General features: G+C 40.1%; 1 protein-coding gene across 1 annotated transcript; it reads right to left on the bottom strand.

The window, feature by feature from the left end:
* Window positions 1–908: 908 nt before the first annotated feature.
* LOC120300088 (IgGFc-binding protein-like) lies at window positions 909–21,754 on the bottom strand. Its single transcript, XM_039325645.1, has 11 exons — window positions 21,599–21,754; window positions 20,778–20,828; window positions 18,182–19,420; window positions 14,876–15,501; window positions 13,119–13,683; window positions 10,777–11,372; window positions 8,795–9,359; window positions 7,996–8,195; window positions 5,454–5,837; window positions 3,100–3,382; window positions 909–1,283 (listed from the first exon to the last, which is right to left on the bottom strand). The coding sequence occupies exons 2-10, from the start codon at window positions 20,824–20,826 to the stop codon at window positions 3,104–3,106; spliced, it is 4,503 nt and encodes a 1,500-aa protein (XP_039181579.1). The 5' UTR covers window positions 20,827–20,828; window positions 21,599–21,754; the 3' UTR covers window positions 909–1,283; window positions 3,100–3,103.
* Window positions 21,755–22,977: the final 1,223 nt, after the last annotated feature.

Genomic DNA, 22,977 nt, shown 5'->3' on the forward strand with positions numbered 1-22,977 from the left:
ATCATAAATATGAACCACTTGCCGAATGTCTGAATTTTGATCATGTGATCAAGGGAATGCTGCAACGGTCATAAGTGTGAAAAACGGTCATAAGTCACTTTTTTCAGTGCCATTGTAACTCGAATGGCTCTAAATGAATGGTTGTAAGTCAAGGACTACCTGTATAACAGAATGTCGAAAGTCTGAATGTGCCATACTTCCCTTCCTTCTTATACTCCAGTGAATCAAGGAGTCATTTCCCTGAGTTGTTTCCAATATTATCTTGCTTCCTAGGTCTTAAAGAATGTTTCAGCTCTCTTTTAACAATTTAAAAAATGGTGATCAGGTTATCAACTCCACTATGGCCATTTTCAGTCTTATTGTGTGTCACTAAGTCAGGACCAGCACTGGTGACCATCTTCTCCAGAATGATAATCTGTTTCCAATCTGGTTCTTTGAGTCTTCCAACTATTTACTCATTATGGCTGTAATCTACCCACCATACTGTTAGCTGTCTTCTTTTCTTTCTTTGTAGCTTTTATGGCATTACAGACTTCCCAAGAGATAGGAGAAAATGTAGTGTCCAAAATATGCTAATTTGGCCTGGTTTATTTGTGCCTTTTTATTAGCTAGAATATTTTATGATAGAGTTGACTGCTTAAATAAAGTTAAATGACAATTCCCAATAGTCTTAGCTAGTATAGCCAATGATAAAAAATGCTAGGAATTGCAGCTTAGCATCATCTGAAGAGTCCCAAATCCTATAATCCTAGCATATAAGATAAACATTCCCCAAAGAAGATAATAAACTATTGCCATTATCGCAGAATAAACAATGAAAGCCAGAAGCTGCTCAGTTACCATTTTATAGAACCATTGTTCTTATAACCTACAGAAAATACCACATTGTTTTAAAAATGAGTTCCTCATTATGTTTGGCATCATTCGTCCATTTATTCATTCATATTGTGATACTTATACAAAGTCTAATTTTTATCCATCCCCAGCAGTCTACAATATGTAAAATCCATAAAATAAAGAACATATCACCACCACAGCAAAAAGAAAAAAACAACCCCAGTCATCTGATCATTTCTAGAAGTTTTTGAAAAGCAAACATTCTAAGAGCTTTGTCTGGACATCCTCCAGAAAGTTCAAGAGAGGGTACCATATAGTTCACCAGAATATCAGTGGAAATGCAGTGTGCTTGTCCCCTCATTCTTCAGATCTCATTGGATTAAAGTGATATGCCCCTCTAGGGCAGAACACACTGAACAGGTTGGTTCTCCTTGAAGCAGCTGGTCCTGCATAGATTAAAAAAAAGCACCAAGATCTTATGAGCTTGAGAGGTTAAAAAAATAGCACTTTGAACTGCACTCTGAAGCATATTGGCAATCAACATGGTGACTGGTAGAGTACAGTGCTATTATATGGCACTAATAGCTCTTGCCCTTTGTAGGTAAACTTCTGCATTCTGCACATTATGGTTTAAGATTATCATCTTACAATTTCTGTCATTAGAAATTCATCCTTGGTTGCTAGGATATTAAAATGCATTAGAAAAAGAAAGCAGCAAATATTCACATGCTGCCCTTTCTCGAATGGTTCCAAGGCTATTTGCAAAATTGCAAAATCAATTCACAAAGTCAATAAGACCATCGATAAAACTCAATGGGAATAACTCATCCACTTTCTGCAAGGCATCAAGTAATAAGTGGACATTTATTAGTAATTCATTAGAGAACATTGGGATTACCTTAAAAGTGCCTAATATGTTGATGAAAATTTATATAGAATTAGGAATTCAATGGATGATAGGCCTAAAAGTCAGTATGGCCAATCAAGAACGAAGACTGATGTCAACCAAAGTATCTGGACCTTGTTGTGTTAGAGCAGGGGTCTTCAAATCTGGCCCTTGCCTGGCTGAGGAATTCTGGAAGTTGAAGTCCACAAGTCATAAAAGGGCCAAGTTTGAAGACCCCTGTGTTAGCGAATCTATTGTGCTGGCCTATGGGGATGTGTGCATCATCTACCCAAAACTTTTAATTTCTTTTGCATCATTCATATGCATACTTAGTTTGAGAGTCGATTAAATTGCCCCACCTTAATCAAGTAAATCAGTTAGAACTCACAACCAGCTGAGATTACCTTAGAGGTGACGGCCCTATTTAGAAGTAATGATCCTTCTTTAATAGATCAATCAGCAGCACTGAGTTGAAACTCATTGGAGAAGACATTCAACAAGGGAACCACCAAAATAGCAATTAGTTTTTGAGGTCTAAATAACTTGTAAATTTTGGCTTTACCCTTTGGCTTCCTAGCTTGGTACAAACATTATCTATCCGCAATAGGACAGATAACAGAACAAGTTAAGAATGGAGACTAACATGCTAAGGTACAGCAGTTGCATAGGGCAGTAAAAACCAAAGCTGAAAACTGATGCAATCCTATAAATGATAATTTTGTGCTGCATGATTATTCCACTTATAATTATTGTACATTATTCATCGTGGCAATGAGCACTTAATTTGATTAGTACTTTTAATTGTTGGCTGAATGTTAATTTAAGGTTCATTAAACAAGGCATTACAAAATAAAAACAGGTTTTGCTCTGTTAGGAAACTTAATTAAGAAATGGCTTATTTAACTCACTGCAGCAGATGCAGCAAACTTAAATTTGACTAGGGAACTGACAAATTTCACATACATTCATTATATCTGTGTGTCCAAGGAAGGCAGTTGATTACCCTACTTAATCTTCTGCCATGCAGATCTGGGGGAAAAAAGAGCACCTTCAACACCTTCCCAGTCTGACCTTCAACTAGCTCAGGAACCAATGCTATATTTTATGTAAATTTAGATACAAACTGCACGTAACATTTTTCATCTGCTTTCAGTTATTTTATTAGACAGGATAAAAGTTAAAGACCCTTTTGAGTCAACACCAGCTGGCAACTTTAAAAAAAAAAAAAACAGTTTGCTGATGCCTTCCTCTGCTGCAAGTTTTCAAATCCTAGCTTAGCCTATAATCTTAGATTTCCTGATGTCCCCAATGCAAGTCCAATCCTGCTATTTTTTTTTTAAAGATCTGCCAAGATTTTTGCCTGAATTATACCATACCATTTTAAAAGTCCTTGGCCTTCCAAGCATAGAGAACCTCAGCAGTGTGCTCAGATTCCCCATGTGGCAATTTCCAGTCATCTGTGGGGTCCCCATTGAAGTTCCCACACGGTCCACATAGCTTCTCTGGAAGAATATCCTTGACTTTCACTGTTACCCCACCATCAAGAGAAAAATAAACTTGTACATCAGAAGCCCGGTCAATCACAATCCCATCTTGATCCTTGCTTAAAGTCAGACGTTTGGAGACTTTGTATGGCAGGTTTACTGACCGTCCATTAACCTAGAAAACATAAAATATTTGGGATATAAAAAGCCATTCTGAGAAAGCCCAGCAAGCCATCAGGAATATAACATTTTCAGTCCTGAAATTTATGTACAGCAAAAAAAAACTGTCTGCCAACATGGAATTCATTAGAAGCTGCCCAACTTTATATTAAATAAGTTTGTTGGGGGGTTTTAGTCATATACAATGGCAGATGGCTATCTCCTAGACCGGGGGTAGGCAACCTTGGCTCTTTTATGACTCATGGACTTCAACTCCCAGAATTCCTCAGCCAGCATGGCTCAGCTTGGAAACCTCTCCCTTTCCCCTCAGCGTGGCTAGCTCAGGAATTCTGGGAGTTGAAATCCACCAGTCATAAAAGAGCCAAGGTTGCTTACCCCTGTCCTAAAGTGAATAATCTGGGGGTTTAGAATATTTTGATAGCCAAAGGCAGAATTTAATATTTTCAAGGAAGACAAGGTAATGATGGGACAGACAGTAATGAGAAATGGGCAGGACGTATTGCATGTATGGAAGAGGGTCACATTTTGTTTTTCTCAAGTTTGGGGGGAATGAAGTTGTAAAAAATTAAGCTTTATTTAGGATTTAGTTTACAATTTTTGTGTATTGTCAAACCTACAAAACTATTTTTGGTCGCAGCTATTTTTCTTCTTTGTTTTTCGGCTTGCCACAACTTTGGGGGGAGGGAAAATGCATTCTTCTGTTCCAGACAAAACAATAACTTTCTTATGGGAACCAAGGTCAAATCACTCAGGTGTTTGGTGGCTAGAATTACCGTTACAGAGCCCGCCAAAGGTGTTAATTGGAGAATGTGATTTATTACATATTTAGTGGGTGGGGAGTTTAATTTTTACTTTGTAACCTTTTGGGGGGGAACTTCTAGTCTTGGTTTCACCCTTGTTCGTGCTGATATTATGTAGCCATTAAAATTCTTCTTTGAGGAAAACAAATGGCTCAGAGTTCTTTTTTTTTTTTTGGTCTCATCTATCGGAACCATGACATATATTTCTAGCCACATACCGCATATTCCGGCGTATAGGGTGACCCGGCATATAAGACGACCACCTAGTTCAACGCCGGGTCGCAAGACGATCGACGCCGAGTCGCATACCTAGAAAGTCATCTTATACACCGGAAACTACATTATTTCCGGCTTATAAGACAATTGACGCCGAGTTGCATGCCTAGAAAGTCATCTTATACGCCAGAAACTACCTTATTTCTGGCGTATAAGACGACTCGGTGTATAAGACGACCCCCAAGTTCGGAGGCTGTTTCGATGCTCTCAAAAGTCGTCTTATACACCGGAATATACGGTATATATTTCTACACTCACACAAACCAAAAATACTGCTGACTCATGGTATTTGTGATGGGATGCAGGCAGCACACAAAACTACACACTCTCCGGCCTGTGGAAAAACCTTTCTCCATGGAACCGGTCCCTGGTGCCCCAAAGGTTGGGGATCTCTGTTGTAAGATACCCAAACTCACTTGTGTGTGATATGGGTGGCTATATAAATTTGTTTAATAAATAAATAATCCATCTTCCTGTAAGCTAATAAAAAGTTAAAGCAATCTGAGGATAGGGAAAGGATCCAAAGAAATTGGTCTTTAATTTACATGGAAATAAAATACAGTTTGGAGCTATTATTGTGAATGACAGCAACAATGTTTCTGCTCGAATCCATTATTCTTTCCCCAAAAATCCATACTAGGAAAGGTATAATTGGGGGAAATGCCCATAGAAATGATTATGGGGGATATATTTTTCAAGATATTGGAAAAGTGTGAATTTTACATGCAAAAATATGCATATTGTTGATCATGAATGTAGATGTTTTCTAAATGTTTGTTTTAGGGTTGTTGGAGAAATCACAAAATCAATCAAGGGAATGGAATAACACATAAACATCAGAAACATTGAAGTGGAGCAGATTTCAGCTAATTAGCAGATTTGGTGATAGAAGATGAAGGTAGAGAAGGAAAACAGCTTTCAAGAATGCTGGATGCAATTTACTGCTTGACTTAAGAGCTGCTTGATGCTCTTCCCAGCCTTCTCACTTACCCATATCCGGTTGTTCTTTTTCAGAGTAATGACAGCCTCTCCAAAGAAAACATGAACAGCCTTGACCACTGACAGGTTATCTTCACAGTCCTTTCCGATGTTCACAGATACCCTGAACCAGGAGGGATCACTCTCATCGCACAGAGAGGACACGTCATAAACCCCACCACAGAAGTTCCATCTTGCTGAAGTTCCATCAAAAGAAACAAGCTGGGCCTCTGGGGAAATTTTGCACTGGCCTTCTCTGTGCTCACAGCCACGCACACCATTTTGGACAACACATATCTCTTCACTCCGACATGCTGTTTCCTCACAGGTGATTTGATCAAGAACCTGACAACTGCATTTCTTGGTGCAGTTGGTTGAAAAGATGCTTTCTCCAGCCTATTAGGATAATTCACCAATGGCAGAAGATATGGAAAAGACAAGAAAGAGTTACTAGACTTACACACAGCTAGGCCTTCTATCAGAATGGCATCTATGCTGGCTGTGGAATTCTAGGAATTGAAATCCATCGATATTAAACCTGTTGAGGTTGAGAAACACTGGGATAGAGTAATCTGGATGTTACATAATATTAAGTCTCCATGTACAATAGGTACAATGAGCCATGGTGGTGAAGTGGTTAGAGTGCAGACTAACTATTACAGGCTCCCAGTCAGGAGTTCGATCCTGACCAACTCAAGGTTGACTCAGCCTTCCATCCTTCCGAGGTCATTAAAGTGAAGACCCAAATTGTTGGGGGCAATAGGCTGGCATTTGTAAACCATTCAGAGAGTGCTCTAAAACAGGGGTCTCCTACCTTGACAACTTTAAGACTTGTGGACTTCAACTCCCAGAATTATTCAGCCAGCAAAGCTAGTTGAGGAATTCTGGGAGTTGAAGTTCACAAGTCTTAAAGTTGCCAAGGTTGAGGACCCCTGCTCTAAAGCAATGTAAAGCGGTGTATAAGTCTTAGTGCTGCTGCTATTGACATGGCAATCCAACCCCATCTTGGAGTGGGGAGAAATTTCTCAGTTTTACAGAGCATTTATTCCTGTCTGGGGTTTTCCCAAATGGTCAATATAACAGCCATTCCTTCTGTAATTGCCCTTGGAACAATCTCTATATGTTCAACATATGAAAAATGTGTTTCCAAAATTAGACAAAGCAGATCTATATGCAGGTAGTCCAGAATTTACGACCATTTGTTTAGCAACTGTTGAAGTTGCAATAGCATTAAAAAAAAGTGATGATCAATCCTCGCACTTATGACCATCACAGCATTCTCCCCACAGTCAGGTGTTCAAAATTCAGATGGTTGACAACCGACATAAATTTACAACACTTGCAGTATCCTGGGGTCCTGTGAATATCATTTGCAATTTTCCCAGTCAGATTTCAGCAAACAAAGCCAATGGGGGAAGCCGGATTTGCTTAATGACCACATTTAAATATTGCAGTGATTCATTTAACAACCGTGGCAAAAAAAGGTCATAAAAGTGAGTGCTGCTCTCCTAACAACCGCTTCACTTAGCAACATAAATTCTGATCCCAGTTGTGGTTGTAAGTCAAGGACTACCTGTTTAATGAACAAAACACAACCCATCACCCCCACCCCTTCCCCCTTTTTAGACTGGGGACATTATCACCTCTGCCTTTCATTCAGTCACTTTCCTTCATCTTCTTTTCAGGTTTCCAGACATGGGACTGCTGCTAACCATTTGGCATTCTAAAATATTTCTTTTGAATTGATAAAATGACACTATTACATGCTTAAGGAAGTAAGATGGTGCCTTGATTTTCGGTTCTATTAAACAACTTTCTATGTTATTCATAATGTGTAAAGTAGAATTGACAGTTACCTGCCCAAATCAATCCCTTCATTAGCCCAAGCTGCTTAAATAACAACCCCTTGTTTTGTTCAACAATCAAACTAAATTTTAGTTTATGTCATCCACTGAATGCCACGCCTCTCTACTTGATACATGAGACGAATATATTTCATGCATATCTGACATATCTTTGCATGAAACAGACAGGAACCTTTTTCTCCACTTGTTAACATTAAATGAATGAACATAGTAGGGCTTTTTCCAAGTGACTGAAAAGTTGTCAATTGAATGAACTAAAAACTGTCAGTACATCAAGTAGCCTTTACATCGTAAAATATCATGGACAAGTCCACTATAAGGTACTTTCCTGAAAGAAAATTAAATAGACTCTTAACTGGGATACCACTGGAAGGCCTGAAAGAGCACGTTAGGGATAGATTGTCATGTAGAAAAAATCTAATCTATTGTGAGGTCTGAAAGATCAGGTCCACACATGAAAGTCCAATTATGTCCTATGCACAAGAACCTTCTCAAATAACAATTAACAGCTCCTTGGGTGTTAAGGGTCAGTGGTATTCAAGGGAGGATGGAATTAGTTCTCTTATGGCTATGAAGGGATTATAGGGTGATGCCCCTTTTAATTCCACCCCCATATTCTGCCATTCCTTCTCTTATATCTATGCAGTCACCAGGAATCAAAAGAAATTGACTGGGCTGCCTTAACTTACCTTCAGATAGAGACCATTATGGGTACAGCCACACTTTTCCAGAGGTACACATGCATCCCCATCAAACATGTAGCCATCATTACACCGGCAACCTTCAAAACAATTCTTAGTGCACTGCACTGTAGTGTAGAAACTGGCACAGCTGGAATCACAAGCTCTAATGCATGTCTCATAGTGGCTATTAGCTGGACAGAAGAAAGCTGAAGAGGTAAAAAGAGAAATGTTTTGCCAAATGTTTTCCTTATGGCACTGAATAAAAATATAGACAGGACAAAGCCTTAACACTATGGAAGCTGGTTTTCCTCTATCACAATAGATTGCCTAAATTCACTGCATCCAGTGGAACTTTTTTTCACATAATAATTGCAAACACAGAGTCAACAAGAAACCAATTACAGAATAAATCTGAAATGGACGTATCAAAAGATAACACTTGGAAATGGATTTGGGAATGTAGTCTTACAATTAATGCTACTTTTCTCACTCCTTCTGTGATCTGACATTAGAAGAAAATAGCGTAGGATTAAGCTTTGTTTAGAGCTCCAGAAAAGGAGAAGCAGAATCTCTTGCAAGAAAAACTGGCAAGAAAGATAATTTTTAACAGCTGGGGATTATCATCCAAGGAGGCTAGATATGAAGAATGTATCTCAATTGTACTGGGAGTTTCTTAAAGTATCTATAAGAGGCATTCTGTCAAGTTTGCTTCTCCTATCACCATAGCCTTGGAACCAGATTAATTTAAACCTAGTTCAAATTGCAGTATTTCCCTTTGTAAGGGAAGCCCGCTTTATAAACTTACGGCAAGAGACAGCTGTTCTCCAGTCATCAATTTCAGCTCCAGCTGCTTGACATTTAGCTGTGTAAGCTTGAAGATTTTGACAGAGAGCTCCCTCACCAACAACTTGCATGTCATACAGGCAGCTGTGAAAGAACTCTGCAGGACCCACAAATGAATGACAGTCTTTGAATGGGCCTGACTCAAGTGTGATGAGGCCACAGTATCTGTCACCTTCATATTGTGAAGTTCTGGCCTCATCATAAGCAGGGAATTTCTGCACACAGTTCTCAGAGCAAATGCTGCCAATTGTGGGGACTTCCCACGAGATTCCAAAGTCATCTGCACTTGAGGTGAGAGTTCCATCAGGCAGCATAAAATCATCATCAAGGTTATCGTTGAAATTGCCACCAAGTCCAGATGTCTGTTCTTGGTAGATCCTAGGCACAAAAACTTCGACATAGTTGGCGATGTCATAAATGACTTTGAAACCTTCAGATGACTGGATAATAATATTATTCCCTTCTTGATTGATCCAAAGTTTTCCATTATCTCCGCTAAATGGTAGATTGTAAAGCTCGTCCTCTACCTTGAACAAGAAAACAAGAATAGTGAATGAATTATTTGCTATAAATTTGCAGATACATGGCAGATTAACATGAATTCCTCTGGCAATTAATAGAATAGAAGGGACCACATATTGTCATCTAGGAATGGAACTCAGTCAATGAAAACAGAGCTTTCATAAAATACAGCATTTAGCTATAGTGCAGTGGTGGCGAACCTATGGCATGTGTGCCAGAGGTGGCACTCAGAGCCCTCTCTGTGGGCACATGCACCGTCACCCCAACTCCACCTCCCCTTGTGACCCCCTTCTCACCAGCAGCCCCCCTGGAGGACAGTCATCCCCGGGCACGGCCTGTGCGAAGCAGTACATCCAAAAACATGGCAGCCAGGCAGCGGGGACAAGACTCCACCCTCGTGCCCTGTCGCGCGCAGTAGATGCTGCGGGGTGTGGGTGGAGGGCATAAACACCATGGTGCTGCTGGGCCACCTGGGTGATTTGCAATGGGCCATGGAGGCGATGAGTGGCCCTGCAGGCAGGGGGGGGAGGAGCAGGCGGGATGGGAAGGGGCTGGTTTTGGGGCACTTGGTCTCTAAAAGGTTCACCTTCACTGCTGTAGTGTAATGCAGTGTTTCTCAACCTTGGCAACTTTCAAATGTGTAGACTTCATTTCCCAGAATTCCCAAGCCAGTATTCATACTGGGAGGTGAAGTCCACATATTTGAAAATTGCCAAGGTTGAAAAACATTGATGTAATGTATGAATCATTCTCTCCTAAATCCAACATCAGCATCCATTACAGCACACAGAGAAAAAAGCATAACATAAAGTCTTGGATCTGGAATTGCACAGAAGGGATCATTTCTTCATAGTCTGATATATAACAGAATAACAAATTTGGAAGGGACCTTGGAGGTCTTCTAGTCCAACCCCTTGCTTAAGCAGGAAACCTTATATCATTTCAGACAAATGGCTGGCCAATCTCTTCTTAAAAATCTCCAGTTTTGGAGCACCCACCACTTCTGGAGGCAAGTCATTCCACTAATTAATTGTTCTAACTGCTAGGAAATTTGTCCTTAGTTTTATGTTGCTGCTCTCCTTGATTAGTTTCCATCCATTGCCATAAATCAGAGGTCTTCAAACTTGGCCCTTTTATGACTTGTGGACTTCAACTCCCAGAATTCCTCAAGCCAGGCATGCCTGGGAGTTGAAGTCCACAAGTCATAAAAAGGCCAAGTTTGAAAACCCCTGCCATAAATCCATTGAATGCTATTTTGGTTTTTTTTTTAAGGAATAAAGAGGAAAGTATAGAACCTAAACTAAAAAAAAAAAAAATTAAATCAAAGGTTTAATACAGAGAAGTATAGTTATTGTTCACATTATTTTTCATATAGTTACTCACAAAGAGATATTATCGTAAGTTAATAATTTAGGCACTTACCTTAACTTGCCATCTCTTTCCTCTCTCCAGAACAATAGTATATCCATGTATGTAGGTAACAACTGATGTTATATCAAGTAAAGATTCATTATCTGCATTCTCATGTTCCACCACTACAGAAAACTTCACCTGCTGATTATCTTTGTCGGTTACTCGAGTTAAGATGTAAGAGCTGGAACCAGGAAAATCAAAAGTCTTCCCATCAAAGGTAATATAATGGAATCCACCGGACGTTGCCACTGTTCCATAACCAATAGGGTAACAGCCCTGGATGCCATTCTCCACCCTGCACTCCTCATAACTCCCACAGGAAAACTGGTGGCAGTCAACAGCACCATCGTCCACACAACGACACTTCTCCTGACAAGTGTTCGTAGGGTAGAACTCTGCTCTCTTTTTGTAGTACCTGCCCTCATGCACACAACCACACTCAGCAACGGGGACGCACTCATCCCCATTGAGGATGAATCCAGAATCACAGAAGCACCCTTCAGTGCATGGAGCATCACAAGAACTGGGAGTGACAAAACTGTGACAGGTGGCAGGGCAGCCATTTCCACACAATTCATAGTGAGAATTAAGTGGACAGGAAAAACCTGGAAGAGATGGACGATGAGACAGCTTGTCAAAACAGCATTCCAAGTATTGAATTTAGGAGCCCTGAAGTTATATTACTTTTGACCCATCCATATGTTGCTCGGATTTCCAAATATTTTGAGGCCTATCACTAATAGGTTAAGTTACCAGGTTAGAAAGCAAGAGACCATGAGTTCAAGTGGTATGAAAGCCAGTTGGGTGACTTTGAGCCAATCATCAGGAAACCATGAATTCAAGTCCCACCTTAGGCATGAAAGCCAGTTGGCTGACTTTGAGCCAATCACCAGAGACTGAGAGTTCCAATCTCTCCTTAGGCAGGAAATCCGGCTAGCAGCCATTCTCTCCCAGTCCAATCCACATCAGAGGGTTGTGTGGTTGGGAAAATAAGAGGAGGAAGGTGTGGTGGATATTTCACTGCCTTGAGTTATTTGTACGAACAATAATGGTGGGATATAAATAATCAAATAAAAATAAATATCCCACCCATTCCCATATCTTGTGCATGGAGTTCCAAATGGAGAAAGCTGACCTGTATATGAATTTGGAAACATCTATTTTGTGGGGGGGGGCATCGTGTTCATGATCCTTTTTATTTGTGCTTATTTATAAGAACTCTATATCCAATCCTTCTAGTGCAGGACAAGCATTACTGCCTCACTTCCCTTTCTATGCTTAGATTGCTCTCTATCCACCTTGTAAATGAAGGAAACTTCTCTTCCTGCACTAATTAGAGCTAAAAATTTATACCATTTCTCCCTTGCAACCTAATAATGTTTGCTGAGAAATATATGCTGCTTATTTCAAGTAAGACTTACAACAACATCTCCTGTCTCCTCTATTGAAGCCTTAAGTGTCTGGAACAGTACAAATGGGATAAAGATGTGATCTACTGGGAATGTCTAAGGGGGAAAAAGGCCTTTCTCTTCATCACTAATTCTAGAAGAAATGTCTTTCAAAAAGGCTGTTTCCTATGGCATTTGGCATAGCGTCAAAATATTAAATATGCTCTTTCTTCAGATATTTTAGCCGTGGGCTATGGATAAAATGATTCAGTAATTCAGTTAAATCATTAAAATATACAAATAGCCAACTATTTCCATTTACCAGATTTTAACATGAGAGATAAGACTATGAAGAAAGAAAAATGTTCTCCAAAATTCTGGTTATTAAATAGATCCCAGGATAATGGAAAATCTAAGTGACACAGTAACTGCTTTATATTTAAACAGCAGTGGTTTAAAAAGTGTTAATTATTCTGCTTGGATATTGATAACTCCCAAAAATTGAAACTTGATGGAAAGAAGAATGGAATTAATAGAGTCGAAGTGGCGCAGCAGTTAGAGTGCAGTACTGCAGGCCACTTTAGCTGACTGTGTTCAGCAGGACAGCGGTTCAAATCTCACCGGCTCAAGGTTGACTCAGCCTTCCATCCTTCCGGGGTAGGTAAAATGAGGACCCAGATTGTTGGGGGCAATGTAAATATATATATACATTGCTTCCTGGTGTACACCGCTTAGAGAGTGCTTGCACTTAAAGCGGTATATAAGTCTCATAAATAAATAAATAATATTATTAAAGTTTCATCGATTTCAGATGCCTCTCTAGCTTATAGAATTGATTTAGTTGGACTGTATCTTCCTGTAACTTATATACCATTATTCATGTTTCATGCTTTGGAATAATAAAAGCCGAAGTCTTAATGAGAAAGAAATCCCCATCGCAAAAATTTATAAAATTATACATACTGCAAAAGGAGGTTGATCGCCATGGCTTAATCTGGATATTTTGAGCTTGGCAGGTAGTTGCATAAGTAGCGATGGCCTCACAAAAAACATTTGGATGTCCCTTGTATGTGCAGGTATCAAAGACACAATCTTCAAAGAATTTGGTTGGGTTAATAGTCCTGTGACAGGGTGCAAATGGTCCATTTCGTTTGGTGAGGATCCCACAATAACGTTCAGCTTGGTAGGTTCGTTTCTCAGTGTCACTGCATTGTAGGCATTTACCGGTGCATCCTGTAGCACACCCAGGGACATCCTTCACCTTCCAGCTGTTTGCAAATTGTATTATATCACTGGTTTGACTTCCATCCTGCATGTCAAAGTCATCGTGAGGATTCTGGTTGGCATTGCCACAGAGTCCACAGACCAAATTGGCATACGTACTGGGAAGAATCACCCTGCTGTAGCTACACCAGTCATAAGTGACGGTCAAATCAAAATCAGTTTGAATGAAGCCATGGACCCCACTCTGGTAGACATTCAGTTTATTTTCGTAAGAAAAGGGTAAATCCACTAAAACTCCATTGATCTAAAAGACAAACAAGAGACACCATCCAGGGGCTTTTAGCAAATTCAGAAAGTGTCTTTATGGCATCACCCAGCCACTACTTAAGTGATATATAGCCTTTGATATTGATTCAATGAGAGTTGGATGGCTCAAGAAAATGCTTTAAATTGCTATAGGCGAAATGATTTAAGATTAGCTGTGGAACCAATGCAGAATTTATGACTTGCCTTCTAGGTTTTGCTCACCTTTGCTCTACCATAATACAGAAGAAGATTCCTTATCATATGAAAACTATCAGATATTAATCTCTCCAGCCAGGATTGATCTTTTGCTGAGTGCTTGTAGGATTTGGCTATACTCTTTATCAGACCAAACCTAGCTCTTACTATGCTCTTTATCAGACCAAACCTAGCATCAGCAGATTTCTGTGGCATGGTTGCATATTACCTGCAGGGTTATCTCCTGCATTAAAGTTCCCTTCTGGTACAAGGATACAGAAGGGGAGACTCTGATGTCATTAATTAATTAATTAATTAATTGGCCACATAAAAACTATTTCATTGGCACTTATCATTCTGGTAAATGAAAATACCTGTAGCTCAAGGTTGAAATGAGGGGTCCTTGGTGCTCTCTGAGCTTGGTTGTTTCCTTGCAGATGTTTCATTACCCAAACTAGGTAATAGCTAGCGCTGAGGATGTTATCTAGTTTGGATAATGAAATGTCTACAAAAAAAAAAAAAAAAAACCAGCCAAGCTCAGAGGGCACCAAGGACCCCTACACTTAGTATTCTCTTCTCTCTCCTTTTGTTTGGAGTCATCAAACAAAAAGTTGACTATTCTGCATAAAATACAGCCTTGTAAATCACTTTTAAGTAAATTTCTTGTTACAAAATTAAGAAGAACCAGGATTGAGAGTAGTTTCCATAAGTATTTTCTGTAATGGAAGAACTTCAGTAAATGGTTTGAAGGATTCAACTTTCCCCCCCATAGAAACAGCAAAAGTCCATATCTATGGTAATATTTCTCTCCATTTTCCAAAGTAGAGCTAAAGCACTCTCTTGAACTTTACTCTAAAAATTACCCAATTCTCCTTATATAGGAAAAATGAAAAATGCATGAAACAGACTGGACGTGCTTCTGCAGAGTATTTTAAGCACTCCCAAATACCAAATTTACACCTCCCCCATGCTTCTCCAATATTCAACCACCATACCTCAATCTGACGTGGGGCACTTTTGCTCAGGCTTATGGTCATGTTATAAACCTCCAAGGTCACCGCTTTGGTAAAGGACACAGCCTTATTGCCTCGGATGTCGTTCTCCACTGTGACCAAAAACGGGGTGAGGGCTGGGTTCTTGGAGCAGATGCCCACCAGCTGATACACACAACTTCCCATAAAATCATATTTGGTTCCATCAAATGTAAGGTAATGTGGATCCCCAGATGCAATGCAGGTACTGTAGGTAGTGGCGTGACAACCACGAACACCATTCACCACAATGCATTTTGTCTTGGCTTTGCAAGAAGACTTCACACACACAGTTTTGCCTAACTTGTTATCACACCTGCAACGGGACTGGCAGTTTTCATCTGCCCAAAACTCCTCTCCTGCTCTGTAGGTCACATCTTTGTAAGTGCAGTTGCAACTCTCCTGGGGAACACATTTCTCTCCACTGAAGAGGTAGCCTGGGTCACACTGACAGACTTCTGCACAGGTATTTTTACATCTGGATGGAGCAGTTCGGTCAGAACATGTTGCAGGACAGGCATTTCCACAGGATAGGTAGTGGCTGTTCTCGGGGCAGGTCAACTGGACAGGATCTGGGACTGGGACTGGAGCTATGCAAAACAACGATCAAAAGAAGCAGAAGGAATCTCAGCAATATTAGGGCTCTTTCTCCAATCCTGGAGGCCATAATGCTATGTTATATTGGAGCATTGACACAAATACACGAATATTTAGGAACTGAGATTAAACAGGTCCTCCACTTCGTGTTTCACTGCATCCCTTTGCCTTAATGCAGTGTTTCTCAACATCAGCAATTTTAAGATGTATGGTTTTTGATTCCCAGAATTCCCCAACTAGCATGTTGGCTGAGGAATTGTGGGAGTTGAATTCCGCACATCTTAAAATTATTGAGATTAAGAAACATTGGTTCAATGAAGTGGGCTAAAATACACTTTGTGCCCCTGAACAAATGACAAAATAAGAAAATACCCCACATATCAAGTGGAAAAGACACAAAATGTAAGGCCTGCCAAGTATAGGATCCAACCCCAGCTACACAACCCACTGCAACCTCACACACACTTCCCCAAATCATTCCCGTTCTCTCAGAGTAAGCAAGAAATGTCCACTCTTGAGATGGGGTTAAGGAACTCAGCTATGATCTTGGCAAAGTTTTGGGCTTTGTTTGTGAGCTGAAATGTAAACTGATGATACCAATAACGATTATAGCCATCTGTTCTTTGCTATGAAATCATTCTGAAAACACAGCTCTCTGTGTGCATGCTTAATAAGTAAATAAGTTTTCAGAGTAATTTAGTACAGCTTGAGAAACTGGCTTGCAAGTGATGAAAGCTGTATTTGACTTTCAGGAAATGATTTCAACCTTGTTTATTTGGTCAATTTTTTCCCGTTGGAAGATCTGTAACTTTTTCAGCATGATACATAAATGTTCAAGAAAAAGATTTCACAATGAGAATTGCCTGAGCGATACATGCCAGATGACTTTCTTGTGGGAAGTCACCCTCCCCCAGAGAAGGAAATATTAAATGGGCAAAACATTATATTTCCTCAAAGGATCTTAAAGAGGCAGAAAAGCATGTCCAGTTTTTCTTAATAGCCCCAAGTCTCCCTCCCCCAAGCAGAAACCAGCTCTATAGAAATGCAGATGTGATAATCCATTCAGGAAGGTTGGAGCCCTCCAGCTAGAAGCTTAGGAAGACAAAGACATATAAAATCTACATACCCCACCCAAATTCTAAGACAGGACATAATAGGATTAACCCACAGATGCCAAAGGGGCAGACTCAGATTCAGGTCAAAGTACATGACACAGAAAATACAAAGCCTCAAACAGAAACAGGAAACAACCTCAAGAACCACAGAGGATATAAAAACCCACTCCCTACTTTTCTTCCAGAGCCATCTTCTGTCTGACTCTCCTCTTCAGTAAACTGCAACTTTCTTTCTAAAGCAGTCACCATGTTGTTTATTCCCGGCTTGGACGGGATCCTGATGAAATTTTTTCATTCAACATTCTATTCAGTTTTTCCTTCTTATAATTAAAAAAAAAGGACTTGAATCTAACGTTCTTGTGACTTTTTAGACAAATCTATATAATTTTGGGAGCAATACTACAAAAGACATTATCTTATCCCAGGATCTTTTTTAAAAGTTTTTTTTAAAGTTCTCAATCTAGCCTATAACTCTGGAATGTGCTGGTGCTCCATGATTTGAGCACTAATTGATCTGATGAGGCATCACTTCCCCACCTTTCAATGTCTTTCGACAACCTTTAAATAATCAAAATCCAAGGCATGCTATCTGCAACACTATATTAAAAAGAAAAAAAATCTTAATTTAGATAGGTTTTTTCCAAACTTGGTTGCTTGAGGATGTGTGGACTTCCACTCTCAGAATTCTGGGAACTGAAGTCCATACATCTTCAAGTAGCCAAGGTTGGGAAACACTGATTTACTGTTTCCGAAAGAACAACTTTTGCTGATTTTTCTTTTAATGGTGACTTGTGAGGTCCTGTCATACATCAGAGTTAACAAGTATCAGGGATGACTGCAGAATATGGTTAAAAAAATAAGTCAAGATGAAGGTGTAGCTTCCATTATGTCATTGTGGCTGCCATCTTGATTTTTTTTTATTATTATTATCCCGCCCTGTGGTACTTCTGTAAAGTACCATGGCTACAGAAAAACATCCCATTTTCTCTTCAGTAGTCTGCAACCTCTCTGGGTTATTGTGCCTCATTTTAATCCAAAGGGAAGACTTCCAATTTTAACACTGATTTCAGCTTTCAGACTGATATGCTATATTTTTTAGATTTATCATTGCTGTCATTTCATTTTTGTTTGTGAGGGAGGGAGTTAAACATTACAGTGCTTGTAAACCTCTTCTTCTTTACATCTTGCTTTTTTCCCCCTTACTTATTTTTTGTTACATTTGTCTATGTAATAAATGATTGTCTTTTTAAAGTAAATTAGACAGAAAAATTCTCTATGAGGCTTTTTTTTAGATCAGAAAGTCGAGGGAAGCTGCAAAATGGCTGAGAGTGAAAGAAAGCAACTGTAGCATTCAGCCTCTGATAACATTAAAGAAACCTACAACCAAAAATAAAATGAAAATACCCAGGGAGAAAACTTAGAGGAAATTAGAGGGCAGATCATTGACACAGCATTAGCAATCATGTGAGAAACCCTTCTAACTCAAAAGAAATAATTATGAGAGAATCTTAGAATATGAGTCATAGTGCTAATTATTATACAAAGGGCAATTAGTTACCGAGTGTGCCAAAAGGTGATGGAGCAAAGCCGTAGCCTTCATAATTCTTGTTTCCATAGGCCAAAACACCAAACGGAGCTTGAAGAATCTCGAGGAAAACAGACCGTTGGTTAATATCAGCTTTCCACTGATATTCTCCCCATGAGTACTCTGAGTCAGGGATCAATTGCCATTGCACGCCTGCCACAACAGATTTATCCCAGGTAACGGATTCAGAGCTTTTTGCTATGATAAGGATATGGTTATCAAACTTTCTGAGACCATCAATACGGTAGGCCAGGCCATAACTGCTGATGTCAGGGATGTTGATGAGAAATGGATCATATCCTATGTTCCCGGTCTTGATCCCAGTGAAAAACAAAACAACCTGGATTCCAGCATCGGCAGAGATGTAAAATGCTTGAGGGAACTGGAGTGGAAACTGGGCGATTTCTCCACCCACCATATCTTGAAAGCCTTTGTTCTGTCCTGACTGATAAACAACACGTGTGTTTTGAGAAGCCACCACATAGATAATATCCAAACCAGTCTGCAGAGGCACGGGAGGAATGATGAATGTCTTGCCCCACTTGGAGACTGGCAGAAGTTGCTCAGCAACGTGGTCACAGTAATAATTTTCCTGAACGCAGACATGGCCACTCAAGACTGCCACAGGAGCTGAGGACTGAAGCCTGGTGCCAGACAAGTCATCATCACTTTGCAACTGAAGAACTTGGAAAGCTTTGAGGGGTACTGTGAGGGTACGCCCTGCCCCATACGACTGTCCCTGGTAGACGACTTCACCTTGCAGTTCAATGGTGACTTGGGTAGGATTCTGCCAAGCTATGACAGCCAGTTCTTTCTGGTAACTTGCCACTTTGGAGCCAGGAGGTGTGATGATGTAATAGGTACTGCCAAGCTCATGGACTGGGTGGACTGTCATGCTTGCAATAGAATACAATTTCCGATTAAATGAGACCACTGAAATGTCATGCTCAGCCTCAATCACAATGGAATGGGTGAAAAAGCCACTGCCTTTCATTTCCAAACTCGTGGGGAGATCCACAGGTACCGTTTCATCTCCTGCAACTGAGTAAATTTGGCGGGATGAAGACCTGGTCACTGTCACAGTGACTCTGGTGTCATTGCCGTGGCCCACGAGAAATAGCTTCAAGCTTGTTTCAGAAGGCCTATTGGTCTCAAAATTTTCCATGAAAGCAGTGATGAATTGCTTTCCCTGGGAGCTTGATAACCCTTGGCCTGAGGGAAAGATGGAAAGGCATGAAAAACTAAGCTCAGGAAATTAAAACAATAAAATACCCCAAAAAAGAAAAAAGTAAAAAAAGCGGGGGGGGGGGGAATACATTTGGGAAAGGGCCATGGGCTAAATTTAAAGGCACCAATAATTTATGTTTCACTTTCCTTATCACTATTGAAGAGATAATAGGCCTACAAGTTTAATTTATTTTATTATTCCTTACATTTCTCACATTTTCACTTCAGGAACTTTAGGCAGCACATAGTGTGTCCCACAAGTCTGTGAAAGAGTTGTGGGGGGGGGGTGAAGGGTCAGATGAAAGAATGTAGGTGCAGATGAGGCCCTGGGGATCAGAAGAAGGGTCATTTGTGGAGATAGGACCCAGGTGTGGCTGTGATGGACATGGGAGTGAGGAAGATAAATTCGACAGAAACATTTACTCTTAAACAACTTTTTCTTTAACAGCTTTTTTCCTTTCTGCTCACTGAGGGTTTGGCAGACAAGCTTGCTAACAGTTGACACGTTAGGGGGGCTGCGAGGGATGGGGGGTGCAGGGACAATGAAATGAGACAGATTCACAGGTTCAACCACTTAGCCAGGATGTTGGGTCTATGAATAGCTCACTTATAAGAAAACCCAAAACCACGTAGCTGGCACAGGACACCAGAAGCTTTGCAATATTCCCATGACCTGATGTGGTGTGACATTTAGCTATTTTGCCTAGCAAGCGAGAAAGCTTTAGGGGGCTGCAATCCAGATAACCAATCAATATTATATGTTATGCATGTATTATCAGGGGGAGGGAAAAGGGATGTGTTGGGTGGGCAGAGGGGTGTATGAAAATTACCTTTGATTATAAAAACTGTTGTAAAACTGTAAACGGGGCCTGGGTAGCTTTCAAAGCCAAGGTCACTTTCATCTTGCTATTAAAATAAAAATCTGTTTTTCCATACCTTGGGTTTGGTGTAATTAATTGGCTTCGACATCAAGCTAAGACTCAGTTTTGAGAACAACAGGGGGAGGGAGAGACTGACTGACTGATTGACTGACTGAGATGGATGTTCAAGATTACCCAATGACCACATCTCTGTGAGGGAGGGCAGGGCAGGGAGAGAGAGATGATTTTTTTAGGATCTCTCCAGTCCTGGTCTAATATCTAATTGTGGGATTTCAAATATTGGGTACATCCTAGCCAGTTAAGGTTCATTTAAAATCTGGATTTCCCCAGTTCTAGTCCATCACCTTCAACACAATGACACATTGGCTCTCATGGGTCAGGAGAGAAAGAGAAGACAGACATGGATGGACTGGCATGGGATTTGGGGATGAGCTTCCTCCATTGGGTTGGGGCTTACTCACCATTTTGTAGCATTAAACCAGCCAAAAAGAGTAGCAGCAGCAGCCCCATCGCTACAGGACACAAAAGGAATATAAGAAGAAATATTACATAGGATGTAAATATGAACTATGGCCATCGAATGGTGTAGAGATTTCCTGATGAAATACTAATTTTCTATGGATGTATTAGTCAGCAGGGCAAACCTTTCCCATTTGCTTGTTTTTTTGGTTCCCCTTTCTTTCCCCACCTTCCCCAAATGCAGTTCAAAATTTAGCAGCACTTATGGAGTCCAAGGCAGCTCTCAGTTTCCTCTGTGAGCAGTAAAAAAAAAAATTTTAAAAAAATATCTCCAGATCTTTCCAACCTGTTAAGAAAAAAATAGGCAATTTCTGCTATGCTGTTAGGAAAAAAAAATAATCACCAAGCATGTAAACAAAGCAAAATTCTCTCCTTGCACAAGATCCAATGTCTTACTCAATGCCCTGTGGCAGACAGCCAATTTCCTTATGTGATTATATCTGTTTAAGGAAACTCATATTGGGTGTTATACTGTATTTGTGTACAGTTGAAAGCAGATCTTTCTTTCTTCTTTTTGTCTATGTTTTTTTTCTTCTACTATGGTTTTCTTTTGCTAATGAAACCTGTTTGACAAGATGCAAGAAAAGAATACCAGTTTATTCTTCAGAAAGTAATTTTTCTCTGGGGGGGGGAACAGAATAGTGGGTTAAACATCTGTTGAAAGAGGAAGCTGGGTCATCCCATCATATAGAATACAAGCTACCTGTTGCATGATACAAAGAGAATACAAAGATACTGGACAAAGGTCCACCACAACTCTTACCTTTCACAACTGAGATTTCTTTGGATTTGAGGAAAGGAGCACAGCCTGTGCTCACCCTCTTCCTCCTTGCTACTGGTCCCTCTTTTATAGGGAGCAGGATTCACAGAAATGAGAGGAAAACACCCACAGGGTCAAAAACAAGTCAACCACTAAGGGTGCTGCCAGATAAATGAAGAGATGCAAAAGGCTGCGGTTCTTGGTAGCGGGAGGAGAAAAATACCAGAAGTGATCAGATCAAATTTATTGCTGTCATTAATCAGCAGCAAGATATATGATTGTAGGTGGTTTGGACGGATTCCAAAGTTGAATAACAACAACCTTATTTAACTCTGGTTGAGGAATGATGGTGTCCACTGTCAGGCTGAAGGGCCTGCAGATGGCACTTCTCAATGTTTGACTTTGGGCAAATGAGTAATTTTAAAAGTACTGAAAAATGCTTTGTGGGTTTTATTGCTAAATAGCTAACTCTTGCAAAAGCCCTGTTCCGGAATTTCTCTTACAACAGCATTCCCCATCCTTTCTGGCTCTGCAGACTGGTGGAGGCAGCAGTGGGGGGGGGGGAGGAACAGTGTTAGAGAGGATGGTTTTGCTTGCGTATGTGTCACTTTTCACAAACACAGCTTCACGTGCACACTCTCCCACCACTTCTGCAGCCCAGTTCCAAACGGACTACAGCCCAGCATCAGGCTGCAGACCAGGGGGTTGGGGAGCCCTGTCTTACAATGATCAGTGGTAGAAACAGCACCCAATAAACTTGGATGGAATTTGAGGAAAGGATCCAAACAATCATTTCGCTATAATTTTTAATACAGTGAATCACTGGATCCTCACTCTCTGGGGACCACAAACCCAGTATATGTTGGTTGCAAACCATTACGATTGAGTACACGTGCCGTACAGTTTCAAAGCCAATTACATAGGCAATTATTTAGCCACAAGGATAAAAATGAGGAGTTGCCTTTATAATTTTAATAAGTAGACCTCTGCACTTTAATTATACACTATAACGAAGTTTGTTTATGTAACTACTTTGTTATGATAAGAAAGTGCCTAGAATCTTACTTGCCCTTGAAGCACTAGATCTCCTTGGTAACCTGATATTGTTTACCACTATTTACAGTAGTTTAATTATCTACGCTTTGAAACTAATGAGTTCCTATGAAGGAATTTTTCATTTATATTCAAGAGTTTCCTTTCTGGCTGTATTTTACTGCAAATAGGTTTGTCTTAAACACTAGAAATTCTTCCACAGAGCACATGTACAGAATAACTTGTATGTTAGTTTTTCCCAAACACCCTTGATCACCCATGAGTGTAATGTAAATATCTGCAAAAAAATTAGGCACTGTTTCTTTCTGACTCTTTTTGCAAATGTAGCT

Source organism: Crotalus tigris, unplaced genomic scaffold, assembly GCF_016545835.1.
Source record: "Crotalus tigris isolate CLP2741 ecotype Arizona unplaced genomic scaffold, ASM1654583v1 scf7180000024338.4412243, whole genome shotgun sequence".
In the NCBI taxonomy this organism is placed as follows: domain Eukaryota; kingdom Metazoa; phylum Chordata; class Lepidosauria; order Squamata; family Viperidae; genus Crotalus; species Crotalus tigris.

Excerpts from the sequence above, each read along its gene's own strand:
- LOC120300088 (XM_039325645.1), bottom strand. The coding sequence starts at position 20,826 with ATGGGGCTGCTGCTGCTACTCTTTTTGGCTGGTTTAATGCTACAAAAT. Across the intron at positions 11,373-13,118 it reads GCGATCAACCTCCTTTTGCA|GTTTTTCCTGTCCACTTAAT; the intron begins GTATGTATAATT and ends CATCTCTTCCAG. Across the intron at positions 9,360-10,776 it reads GAAAGAGATGGCAAGTTAAG|GTAGAGGACGAGCTTTACAA; the intron begins GTAAGTGCCTAA and ends TTCTTGTTCAAG.